Source organism: Narcine bancroftii, chromosome 13 (assembly GCF_036971445.1).
Source record: "Narcine bancroftii isolate sNarBan1 chromosome 13, sNarBan1.hap1, whole genome shotgun sequence".
Classification (NCBI taxonomy): Eukaryota; Metazoa; Chordata; class Chondrichthyes; order Torpediniformes; family Narcinidae; genus Narcine; species Narcine bancroftii.
In genome coordinates, this window is record NC_091481.1 from 86,281,580 (window position 1) to 86,295,060 (window position 13,481).

General features: G+C 49.9%; 1 protein-coding gene across 2 annotated transcripts in view; it reads right to left on the minus strand.

Annotated features, from left to right (window-relative positions):
- The window catches only part of LOC138747863 (transforming growth factor beta-3 proprotein-like), a 51,801-nt gene extending 39,029 nt beyond the window's left edge, over window positions 1-12,772 (minus strand). For both annotated transcript variants that reach the window (XM_069907448.1, XM_069907449.1), the window contains exon 1: window positions 11,766-12,772. In XM_069907448.1, coding sequence (XP_069763549.1) covers window positions 11,766-12,102 — 337 coding nt within the window. In that variant the 5' untranslated portion in view covers window positions 12,103-12,772. The remainder of the gene's footprint in view (window positions 1-11,765) is intronic.
- Between the last annotated feature and the right edge of the window lie 709 nt (window positions 12,773-13,481).

A 13,481-nucleotide genomic window follows, 5' to 3' on the forward strand; every position in this document is an offset into this window, starting at 1 on the left:
CACGCACCGCTGCGTTGAAGCCGGGTGCCTGGGAGGCCAGGGAGTCTCGCTTCTCCCTTCCCCTCCAAACGCTACACATTGCAGAGGGGTCTCAATAGGCTACTCGCCAGCCACGAATTATTCCTTGTTATAGAACAGCACAGAAACAGGCCCTTCCTGCCCACGAGCATGTGACGCCCAAATACCCCAATTAACCTACAAACCCCATATGATTTTGGAATGTGGGAGGAAACTGGAGCCTCTGGAGTTAATCCACGCAGACACGGGGAGAACATACAAACTCCTACAGAGAGCATGGGATTCGAACCCGGGTTGCTGGTGTTGTAACTGTGTGGCGCTGACCGTGCCACCGACAAATGAGGGAATCAATTTGCCCACAGCAACCTCTCGCAACTGTGGTGTGGCCAAAAGCTTCAATTCAAAATGAAGTGAAAAATCAAGACCAGGACAGAGTTCTCCCATTCATTTTCCAGTTGTGGTCGTGGCATCTTTACGACATTCGCCACCCTGTCACTCTAGTCCTTGGTATTTCTCATGGTAATCCCATCTGTCTTGTTCCCCGTACATGTCTCTGCAACGCTATCCAGTGTGCCGAAGTCTTCATGGTCCTCCAGTGCATGGGAGATGTTGGTGAGGGAATGCTGCCTACTGGCATGTTCCAGGAGTACGCGCTGAGTACAGCCAACACAAGGGGGCTGTGGGGCCATTCCCAATGGGGGTCATAGCCCTCCCACCTTCTTGGGGGCCTCAGCACATTTAACAGGGGACGGAACAGACTGAAATTATAAAATGTTTTATTTTTACCTTGTTGGGAGGAGAGAAGTTCGGAAGAAACCAACTAAACTTGACTGCTTCACAGGGAAAGGGAGCCCATAAACTTTGAGCAGAATCCTGACAGGGGGACATCACCCAATGGCTGCTCTAGAGTCCGACTCTTGCTGGGCCTTGAGGGGAAAGGGAGTGCAGCACAGTTAGTTCAGTGGTTAGCGCCACGCTGTTCCATCACCAGTGACCCAGGTTCGAATCCAGCGCTGTCTGTAAGGAGTTTGTACGTTCCTCCCTGTATCTACGTGGGTTTCCTCTGGGGGGGGCTCCGGTTTCCTCCCACGCTCCAAAAAGGTCCTAATTTGTCAGTTGGAGTAAAACACGAAACTCTGCGGACACTGGTTGAAGTAAAAACACGACGCTGGAGAAACTCAGCAGGTCAATCAAACAACGTCCTTTATGTAGCAAAGATAAAGATACATAACCAACGTTTTGGGCTTGAGCCCTTCATCAAGGTACGAGCAAAATGGTGCAGGCAGGTGGGGAACTGGGGTGGAGACGCAGCAGGGGAGAATAGCTCCCACTGGAATGAAAATATTAGATTGCAAGAGTCTAATGCACAAAGGTGCTGGAGAACTCAGCAGGTCACACAGGAAGGAAAGGGTAACCCATTTTTCAGGCAAGGACTCTTCATTGTACTTCCAGTTTCCGTTAACCCCATCCCCTGGGTCGCTCTTTCCCTGTCCCCTACCCTCCAGCCCCTCACCCCCCCATCCCTCTCCATCCAGACGGACACCCCATCCTCCCATCACTTCTCAACTTTTTTTCTCTTCTACCCTCCCATCTGCATCCAACCTGTTAGCCCAAGTTTCTCCCCCTGCCCCTTCCTCCCCCCTCTCCCCTCCAGAGATATGGGAGGATCAGGGCCAGCGCCACCAGGCTGAGGAACAGCTTCTTCCCATGGGCAGTGAGAATGCTGAACGACCCACACTGACCCTCCGAGACACTCATATTCACAAACCTGTATGTGTCTGTAGGTGAGTGATGCCTGTTTGTGTATCTGCGTGTTTTACTCCGAGGACCGGAGAACACGGTTTCATCGGGTTATATTTGTACAATCAGATGACGATAAACTTGAATTCACTTAGTGTGGGTGGGACATTTTGGTTGGCATGGGCAGGTCGAGGGCTTGTTTCCATGCTGAGACTCTCTAATGACAACAGCACTTTGTGAAACAATATTTATTTATTTGGATAGATGAAATACTTTTCCTGCACGTGTATTGTTGTCTGTACGTGTGTTATGTCTGGGTGTGTGTCTGCGTGTTTTGCACCCGAGGACGGAGAACGCTGTTTCCTCAGGTTGTACTTGTACAATCAGATGACGGTAAACTTGACTTGACCCCTCCCCCCACCTTTTTTTAAATTCAGGCTCCTTGACGAAGGGCTCAGGCCCAAAACGTCGGTTCCCCTTTAGTTCCTGTGGATGATGTGTGACCTGCTGACTTTCTCTAGCACATTGGTGTGTTGCCCTACAACCCCAGTGTCTGCAGGCTTTCCTCTTTGACTGCAAGAGTTCTCCAAAAGCATGCAAAATGAGAAAGAATAGGGAAATTGCAAATCCCTTCCATTCAGAGACAGGGGATCTTAAAATGGCGAATACAGAAAAGGCAGTTGAATTAAGTTTCTGAATCTATTTTTGTGGAAAAGGGGACATTTAAAAAAAAAATCACCCAGATATACCCGAAAACTACAGATGCGATATGAAAGAGGAACTAAAAGTGATTAATATTAGTCAAAAAATTCTGCTGGTGAGGTTAACGGTTCAAAAACTTCCACTCCAAGGAACTGATGATCTACAAACCAGAATTGTGAAAGTGGATATGTAAATAGCAGATGTGTTCGTTAAAATTGTTCATCCTGGAGATCTTGGAGCGGTTCCTGCAGGCCCTATCAGTAGGAAATAGAATCCTACTACTTCGGGGGGGCGGGGGGGAGACAGAGATGGGGGTAGAGAGAGGGGGGAGACAGAGAGGGGGGAGAGAGAGAGAGGAGGGAGAGAGAGAGAGGGGGGGGAGAGAGAGAGAGGGGGAGAGAGAGAGGGGTGGGAGAGAGGGGGGGAGAGGGGGGGGTAGAGGGGGGGAGAGAGGGGGGGAGAGAGGGGGGGGAGAGAGGGGGGGAGAGAGGGGGGGGAGAGAGGGGGGGAGAGAGGGGGGGAGAGAGGGAGAGAGGGGGAGAGAGGGGGAGAGAAGGGGAGAGAAGGGGGAAGAGAGGGGGAAGGGGGGAAGAGCTATTGCGGCTGACAGAGCCAAGGTGCTCAACAACGCGGTCTCCCAGTCGCACCCCAGTCTCCCCGAGGTAGAAGAGACCACGATGGGAGCACCAGATGCAGTAGACGACACTGCAGTTTCACATGTGAAGTGTTGCTTCAGTTATCACATCTGAAAACTACTTTTCTCCTAGGTGTGGGATTGAACCCCAGTCTTCCCCATGACAAGTGGGGAATGTTACCCACTGTATACTGAGTAATGACGTTATTTCCATTGAACCGTGCAGATGCTCCAGGTCTCATCAGGCAGGAATGATGAGTTGGGCTCACAGAGAAGAGGTTGACCGGCTTGTACAGTGATGCAAGAAAAGGGAGATGATTATGGACTTCAGGACGACAAAGGACCACTCCCCACTACATTCAATGGCTCCATCGTAGGGGAAGTGGGAGCACAAAGTTCCTTGGTGTCCATTTTAAGGACCACCTATCCTGGACCCACAGCACCTCCTCGTTAGCCAGGAAGGTGCTGCAGTGCCTACGCTTCCTTAGGAGGTTGAGAGGCCACCAGTCCCCATCCTGACAACTTCTACAGGAGCACAAAAGAGAGCGTCCTGAATCATAGTGCGGTGTGGTAGCTGCAAAGTGGAGGGGGAGTAAAACTGCTGGGAAGGTCACTGGGTGTCCCTTTCCTCTATCAATGAATGTACAGGGACCGGTGCTTAAAGAGGGCTCAGGGCATCATAGAGGACCCTTACCATCCAGCTTGCAGTATCTTTGAGACACTACCTTCAAGGAAGAGGTACAGAAGAATTTAAAAAAACCAGGACTTCCAGGGTGGGAAACAATTTCTTCCCACAGGCAGCGAGACTGTGAACAACCCTAGAAATCCGTAAATTATTCATATATTTATTTTGGAGTGTGTGTCTGAGTGCAGTTTCACCAGGTTCTATACGTATAGGTACAAACAGATGGCAATAAACCTGAATTAAAACTTGAACTTGAGTGATAGGATGGGAGCTCCCTGGGAGGTGAAGGCATAACCCAGCCTTCTCCCCATAACCTTTGATGCCCTGGCTAATCAAGAACCTATCAATCTCTGCTTTAAATACACCCAATGACCTGGCCTCCATAATGACCTGTGGCAACAAATTCCTCCACATCTCTGTTCTAAGTGCACGCCCTTCAATCCTGAAGTTGTGCCCTCTTGTCCTAGACTCTCCCACCGTGGGAAACAGCCTTTCTACATCGACTCTGTCCATGCCTTTCCAATGTTCAAAATGTTTCAACGAGATCCCATCCCTCCCCCCCCCACCCCCCCCATTCTCCGAAATTCCACCGAATACAGGCCAGGACCTGTCAAACGCTCCTCATACCCTTTCATTCCCAGAGTCGACCTTGTGAACCTCCTCCAGCGTTAGCAGAGCTTTTCTTAATTGAGGACCCCAAAACTACTCACAATTCTCCAAGTGAGGTCTCCCCAGTGCCTGATAAAGCCTCAAGATCACATCCCTGCTCTTAAATTCTATTCCTCTCAAAATGCATCATTCTCTGCTGTAGACTTGGTGAAAGGTACTGACTGACAAAAGGTCATGTTACCTCAACTTTCCTTTCTTCTGTGTGACACGCTGAGAATTTCCATCAGGTTCTATTTATTATTTTGCCTTTCCAGCTCAAGTTTGTTAGAAAAGTAAAAACACGACGCTGGAGAAACTCAGCAGGTCAAACCGTGTCCTTTCTGCAGCAAGGATAGATACAGAACCGACATTTCGGGTTTGAGCCCCTCATCAAGGTAAATATAGACAGGCACCTGAACAAAATGGTGGGGTGGGGGAGGACAATTAACCTATTGGCTTCCTTATGCCTGTGGAATGTGGGAGGAAACCGGAACATGGGCAGGAAACCCACACAGACACGGGGAGAACATGATGAAAGAATAAGGAGGACCGAAATGGAGGGGGGGGAAGGAAAGAGGGAGAAACAGGGAAGAACAAGCCCATTAGCTTGACATCATTAGTTGAAAAGTTATAAATTTAAAATTTATTTTATTTTAAATTGTATTTAAATATTTTTATTTACGGTACAATAGAAGCCAATTCTAGCCATTTAAACCCCAGGGAAAACCTGCAGAGACACGGGGAGAACGTACAGACTTCTTACAGACAGTGCCGGATTGTAACCCGGATCGCTGATGATGTAGCAGCGTCGCGCTAACCGTGCCATCAGGTTAATGATGGAGGGAGATGTAAAACCTGTGAAAGGTGGGCCAGAGGTGTTGAGAGGGTCTGGCGGATAAGGCAAAGATGGGTGGGGGTGGGTGGTGTTGAAGAAGAAGCAGGGAGTCCACGGGAGAACGGGCAGGAAGTGGCGAATGGAATCCAGCATCGGGATGTGTATGGGGGTCACTCAGTTTGGGTGAAGGAATGGGGAAAGAATCCAGGGTGCAAAGGTTCAAAGGTCAGACCTGGGAGTCAGAGAGCAGGATTCCCTGTAGGTTCACTCAGGTCGAGTCAGGAGGAAGGAGGTAGATGTATGCTGGCCCATCCCTAGTTCTCCCTCCCTTCCCCATCCCTCTGTCTCCTTTCCTCCAGCTGTCCACCCCCTTCCCTCTCCATTCACAGAGCCGTCTCCCCTCTTCCTGTTTGCCAGTGGGCCCTCCCTCCCTCCCTTATCCACCTATTCCTCCTGCCTGTGGGACTGGCTCCCCCTTCACTATTTTGTTTGGGTGCCTGCCTTCATTTTGCTCGTACCTTGATAAGGGGCTCAAGCCCGAAACGTCAGTTCTATATCTTTATCTTTGCTACATAAAGGACACTGTTTGACCTGCTGAGTTTCTCCAGCATCATGTTTTTACTTCAACCCACAGTGTCTTTCATGCTTTGCGTCAGGTTTGATACACCTTGCTGGACATACATCTTGCCCACGTTTGTGGTCTCACTGAGCACCGTGCCTGCAGAGCCAGATTCGCAGCGATAAAATCCCGCTCCGTAACCACAAAGACATCTGGCCACAGCGAGTGGGGAGGTGACAGGGCTCTAGCAGTAGCTCTGACCATTGCAGGGAAAGGAGCCTTCTTCAGTGGAAGAAGTGAAGGCCGCTCCTGTGTGGGCGGCAAGTTTGGGGAAAGAAGCCTACATGGATGGAGCTTCCAGGGCAGGGGGATGGAGTGAAAGGGATTCTAGACAGTTGAATAGGGGGACACGAGACAAAGAGGATTCCTGGGGAGAAGGAAGGTGGAACAGGGAGAGTTCCATCAAGGGCAGGGGCAGAATGGGTTAAATGTGTCATAAAGGGTCTGCAGTTGGAGTACAATGTTGTCATCCATCATTTTGGATGAAGAATGGAAGATCAGATTATTATTTAAATGGCGAGCGATTGTAGCTTGCTGCCGTGTGGAAGGACTTGGGAGTGCTTGTGCATGAATCACAGAAGGTTGGTTTGCAGGTGCAGCAGGTTATCAGGAAAGCAAATGAAATGTTGGCCTTCATTGCTGGCGGGGTTGAATTTAGGGGCAGGGAAGTTTCTGCTGCAACTGGACCAGGTCCTGGTGAGGCCACATCTGGGGAACTGCATGCAGTTCTGGTCTCCTGACTTGAGCAAGGATGGACTGGTTTAGTAGTCCCTGAAGGTGGTGCAGAGGGGGGGGGGGGGATTCAGCAGGTTGATTCCAGTAATGAGGGGATTAGTCAATGAGGAGCGATTGAGTCATCTGGGACTGTACTTGCAGGAATTCAGGGGATCTTATAGAAATGGATAAAATTATGAAAGGCAGAGATAAGATCGAGGTAGGTAAGTTCTTTCCATGGGTGGGAGAGACCAGAACTAGGGGACACAGCCCCAAGATCCAGGGGAGTAGATTTAGGACGGAGATGAGGAGGAACTGCTTTTCCCAGAGGGTGAAATTCGCTGCCCATTGAAGCAGTGGAGGCAACTTCAGTAAATTAAGACAAGGTTAGATAGATTTTTACATAGTAGGGGAATTAAGGGACATGGGCAAAAGGCAGGTCGGTGGAAATAGCCATGATCACATTGAACAGCGGAACAGGCTCGATGGGCCGGATGGCCGACTCCTGTTTCTAATGTTCTTTACACTATTCCATCTCACTCACCCCCAGACCAGGGTCAGAATGAGTTAAGTGCGTAGTAAAGATCCCTTTACACTCACTTCCAGGTCAGTGACAGAATGGGTGAAATACACTGTAAAAGTCCCTTTTCACTGACCCATCTTATTCACTCTTAGAGCCAGGACAGAATGGGTTAAATACATTGTAAAAATTCCTTGACACAGCTCCATCTCACTCATTCCCAGGGCACAGACAGCTGGGGTTATATTCAGAACAAGGCCCCATCTACACTGTCCCACCAAACCCTCCCAGTACAGAACAAAGCTCTCTCCACATACACCCATGGACAGGTGACTAGTTCTTGGAGAATCCCTCATGTCAGTACCTGTTCCCTGCCGGAACAGTCCTAGCTCTCAATGTTTCCATCTCTCTCGAAAGTCCTGCATAAATCCCCCAACTAATTCCACTGCAATCAATCACACCAACATCAAACCACACTGCATGCAAACAAACTCAAACAAAACTGTTTGCATGAACAGGCACACATAAGCAAACAGCCACAAACATTCATAACATGGATGGCCATACATTCTTGAACATACATCCACACAACATACATGACAACTAACACACATATCCCAGTCTCACACACCCATAGAGGCTTCAAATTTCTTGCCGGAATTGGCAAGCAACACCCACTGAATGTTTGGAATGTCATATCCTGAGTATCCAAATATTTTTCAAATGATTATTCCTGATTGTAGCTGGGTCAATGATGTAATGTGTGCTTAACGCACAACAAGAGGGCTTCACTAGAGGCAATGGTGGAAGAGGAGCTCAAAAATTCTCTTCCTGCCGTTCACATTCCTTCCCGGCCTTGCTCCTTCCTCCCTCGGTAACCTCATCTCGGATCGTTGGATCCAGCACGATAATCCTGCAGGATCAGTGTGTTCTTCCCGTTCAACCCTCAATTCTGTCAGCCTGTCTGGTTTTTTTTGGTTGTGCGCAGGGATGGCGGTTTCCCAATCTCTGGAATTCTCTCCCTCTTCCCTTCCCTTCCCTTGCAAACATGCCCGACAATCACCACCGAGGTCAAGTTATAATTGTCTGAACCTTACTTGCACATGGGGCAGTCCACCCACCACCCTGAGGGTCTTTGGGATGGAAACCAGAGGAAATCTGTGGTTGTAGGGAGAAGAAGCAAACTTCGTACAAACAGTACCGGGGGGTCAAGATCGAAGCCTGGTCACTGGAGTCACGTGGCATCCACTCTCCCTGCTGTGTCACCTCACTCCCCACTTCATCCTTGGGTCTCTTAGGAATCTCATCCTTTTTCCCAAAGACAAGACTGCAAAAGTGGTGAGCACACCTCCCCTCCATTGACTCCATCTAGACCAGTGGTCCTCAACCTCTCCCCCCCACCCCTCACACACACCACTTTAAGTAATCCCTTACTAACCTCAGAGCACCTATCACATCCTATGATGTCGGGATGTAAGGGATTACTCAAGGTGGTATGTGAGTGAAAAAAATGTCGAGAACCACTGGTCTAGACCTCCTGCTGCCTTGGGAAAGCTGGCAATTAATTACAAGGTAGGGAGTCAGAAACTAGGGAGAGGGGAAAGATCAAAAACAGACTCAGAAGAACTGGTAGAAGCAGGAATCATGATGGCATTCAAAAACATTTAGACAGGGACATGGATCAGAAAGGTCGAGAGGGACGTAACATGCAAAATGGAACATTGGCCCTCATTGCTGGAGGGGTTGAATTTCGGGGCAGGGGGTTCTGCTGCAACTGGACCAGGTCCTGGTGAGGCCGTATCGGGGGAACTGCGTGCAGTCCTGGTCTCCTTACTCCAGGAAGGATGGACTGGCTTTGGAGATGGTGCAGAGGGGATTCACCGGTTGATTCCAGGGATGAGGGGGTTGGCCTATGAGGAGAGATCAAGTTGTCTGGGACTGTACTCACTGGAATTAAGAAGAATGAGAGGGGATCTTATGGAAACATATAAAATTATGCAAGGCATAGATAAGATCGAGGTAGATAAGTTGTTCCCATGGGTGGGGGAGACCAGGACTAGGGGACAAAACATCAAGATGCAGGGGAATAGATTTAGGACGGAGATGAGGAGAAACTGCTTTTTCCAGAGGGTGGGGAATCTGTGGAATTCACTGCCCATTGAAGCAGTGGAGGTGACTTCAATAAATATATTTAAGACAAGGTTGGATAGATTTCTACATAGTCGGGGAATTAATGGATATGGGGAAAAGGCAGGTGGGTGGAGATGAGCCCATCATCAGATCAGCCATGATCACATTGAATGGCCGAACAGGCTCGATGGGCCTGATGGCCGACTCCTGCTCCTTATATTCTTATGATATAGGATGGGTTGAATGCAGGAAAATGGGACCAGCTTGGTCACCAGAGACAAGTTAGGTAGGCTGAGGGTTTCTGGCTGTGCTGCAGAACGCTCTGACTCCATAAAACATGATCTCTTGTACCGTTTATAATTGAATCTATGTATCCCATGTGCTATGATTTATTGTACACTGTTCCTGACCTTTGTTTATTTAGGTTATCATCAATTCTATGCCTGGATAGCAGGCAAAATGAAGCTTCATACTGTTTCTTAGCCCACGTGATCATAAAGGATCACTAGCTGTAGCAAACAATGACATCTTGTGGGCTTTTCGAGGATTCTTTGGGGTCAGTGAGAGGAGCAGGGTGGGAGGGTTTGAACTGCCAGATTTTCTCCTCTGCTCCCACCTTTTCCTCCCCACTTGCCCAGAAACGGCTGAGGACCCAGGACTCTCTGGGAGCAGAGCCCTGCAGTCCTCAGTGTTCAGCTCGCCCTCCTGGCAAGTAAGTGATACAAATGTTTTAATGACTGCAGGCTCCAATTCTGCACATACTTGCCTTGGACAGCTTCCCCAATTTAAACGAGGGATTGCTTTAATCGCAAGGGGAGTATTTTCAGATAACATTCCCCTCCAATTTTTTCCAGCAAAGTCACAAAACAGCATTGTGGCTCAGCTAAGTTCTGAATCTGGTGGCGTGGGGGGGCATTCAGGAAGGGGGCTGTTTGACCCTTATCAAACGGGAGCCTGTCTGGATAGTTGCTATCATGGAGGAACTGGATTCTGAAGTTCAACAGAGGATGATGCCTGTGCCAACTCTTTCTCGAGAACAAAGGAAATGGTGTCAAGTCTCAACTGCAAAGCCTCCCCACCATCGGTATTGGAGTGGAAGGGGAAAGAATACCCTTTGGGGCACAAATTCTCAGCACTGAAGTGGACTCTGATGGGGATCCAACAGACTTGTAGAGGAAGAGTCCAGGACAGTGATTCTTAATCTTTTCCCCCCTCACATACCCCATTAAGTAATCTCTTACTAACCACAGAGCACCTCTGGTATCCTATCCTAACCCTAACTCCATTCTCCTGCCTTCTCTCCAGAACCTTTGACGCCCTTACTAACCGAGAACCTGTAAACCTCCACTTTAAATGTACCCAATGACTGGCAGTAAATTCCACAGATTTCCTCCCCCCTCCCCCCACCCATCCTCCAGCTGAAGAAACCTCATCTCTTTTCTAAAGAGACATCTTTTTATTCTGAGGCTGTGCCCTCTATTTCTGGACCAATGGTTCTTAACTTTTTTCCCCACTCACCTACTACCTTAAGCAACCCTTTACTAACCACAGAGCACATCTGGCATCCTCTGGCCATAGGTGCTCTGTGGTTAGTAAGGGATTACTTGAAGTGGTACATGAGTGGAAAAAAAGTTTGAGACCCACTGGGTTAGGGATTGAGAGGTAGAATATATCGATGGGCCGAATGGTCTAATTCTGCTCGTACCTCTTTTATGGTCTTGGGAACTGGAGCCTAGACCCTCCTCATTGGAAACAAATATAGAACGATATGCAACTCTACAAATCTCTGGTAAGATCAGCCTTTAGAGTATTATGTTCAGTTCTAGTCACCTCATTATAGGAAGGATGTGGAAGCTGTGGAGAGGGTGCGGAGGAGATTGACCAGGATGCTGCCTGGATTGGGAAATGAGCCTTACGAGGCAAGGTTAGCAGAGCCAGGAGAAGGATGAGGGGAGACTTAATAAAGGTCGACAAGATTATGAGAGACATAGGCTGGGTGGACAGCCAGAGCCTGTATCCCAGGGTAGGAATGGCAAACTCCAGTGGACGTATGTACAAAGTGAAGGGAGGGAAGTTTATGGGAGACGTCAGGGGCAAGTTTTTTTTAAAAACCACAGAGAGTTGTGGGGGCCTGGAATACATTGCCAGGGGTGGTGGTGGAGGCTGAAACATTAGGGGCATTTAAGATACTTAATCAGGCCCATGGATGGAAGAAAAATAGAGGGTTATGGGGTAGGGAGGGTTTTTTGGTGGGGCCTGTACTGTGCTGTAATGTTCTATGTTCTGACATGGGGAAACTGATCAGGCCAATACACTGACATTGGCTGCTTGGGAGGGGAAGCTGAAGGCACTATGGAAACGCGGGCCTTCTCCTAGAGACGGTGGCCAGAGAGATGGACGAGGGACTCCACTGAGGTAGAGAGAGGGAGGGGCTGGGTTTGAGAAATACTGGGCACCAGGTCAACACAGGCAGTTCCGTCAAAAGCTGCTCAAGGAGAAGAAAGGCCGTTCATTACTCACCCATGTGTTGTGGGTTGATGAGGATGGTGTCAAAGCGATTTACTTCTTTCGCATAGTAGTCCTCGGCAGTCTCTAAGCCCGCCTCCTGCTCCCTGCCCAAGTCCGCCACCAGCTCCTTGGTGCTATTGTAGAGAGCCATCGCTTCCTTGGTCACCTTCACTTCCTCGGCTATGGGGGTGGTGGACAGCTTGAGTTTGCTCAGGATCTGGCCGCGGATCGCCTCAATCCTCTTCTTACGGATCTGCTCCATGTCAATGGTCTTGCAGGTGGCGAGGGAGAAGGTGATGTGCAGAGAGTCGAAGAGCAGGAGCATGCTGAGCAGGAGCTGGGGCTCCATTCTCACCTGCAATTTCACTGCCGCCCCTCACCGGGGAGAAGGGTCCTCAACGCTGGAACTTACAGGGAGAAGGGTCTTCAACGCTGGGACTCACCGGGGAGAAGGGTCCTCAATGCTGGGACTCACTGGGAAGTAGGGTCCTCAATGCTGGGACTCACCGGGGAGAAGGGTCCTCAATGCTGGAACTTACAGGGAGAAGGGTCTTCAATGCTGGGACTCACTGGGGAGAAGGGTCCTCAACACTGGAACTTGCAGGGAGAAGGGTCCTCAAGGCTGGAACTTACAGGGAGAAGGGTCTTCAAGGCTGGGACTCACCAGGGAGAAGGGTCCTCAACGCTGGAACTTCCAGGGAGAAGGATCCTCAACGCTGGAACTTCCAGGGAGAAGGGTCCTCAAACGCTGGGACTTCCAAGGAGAAGGGTCCTCAACGCTGGGACTTCCAGGGAGAAGGGTCCTCAACGCTGGGACTCACCAGACACGCTGGCAGCTTTCAGTGAAGAACAGCAGGAAGGCTGTCTCCGAATAAAGGTTCTCCCAGCCAGCAGCACAGTGTTTCCAGGAGGTGAGCGTGTCTTCCGACCCCTGCACCATCCAGCTGAACTTCACTGCTCGCTTCCAGGTTGTTCCGCGAGTTCCTGCTCTTCCCCCCAACGGCTCGGCGCTTGGCACGGTTGCCTTTCAGGCTTTATAAAGCGCCTGGAACGAGCTCCTCCCAGGAAATGGGTGGCTCCACAGCTGTGGTCTTGTGTTACTGTTCGTCTGCAAGATCATTTCCTTTCAAGCGAACACTTGCAGCGGCTTCTGAGCGCAGAGCTGGGGGGCAACGTGCTCACTTGCCTTGCTGTAGCGCCCGCACTTCGCTCCAACCAGTCGGTGCGGACCATCCATCCCAGGTTACATTCCCATCACCTCTTTCCCCCACCCCTTTCAGATGCTGGGGGAAATGAACCCTCAGTCCATTGAACCCTTTGGACTCCTGTCCCCATCTTCAGGGAACTGCCGTCAGTCTTCACTCCATTGAGGACATCTACAAGAGGCTGTGTCTTAATCTTCTTGGACCCCCAGCACCCAGAAAGAGTTCCAGTTTACCCATTGGCAGAGATTGACAGGTATTTGATGAGTCAGGGCATCAAGGATTATGGGGAGTGGGGCTGAGTGGGAGGTTGGATCAGTTCATGATTCGAATGGCGGGACAGACTACTTCTGCTCCTAGATCTTGTGACCCCACGCGTTTTGCGGGGGGGGCATGGGTGGAATCTGTGTAAACGCCACACAGGACAGCGCCAGAGGTTGGGGTCGAACCTGAAGTCTCTGGGGCTCTTTGGTTCCACCAACAACCGCCGATTCGCGCCCAGGCAAATTCCCGCACAGGTCAATGG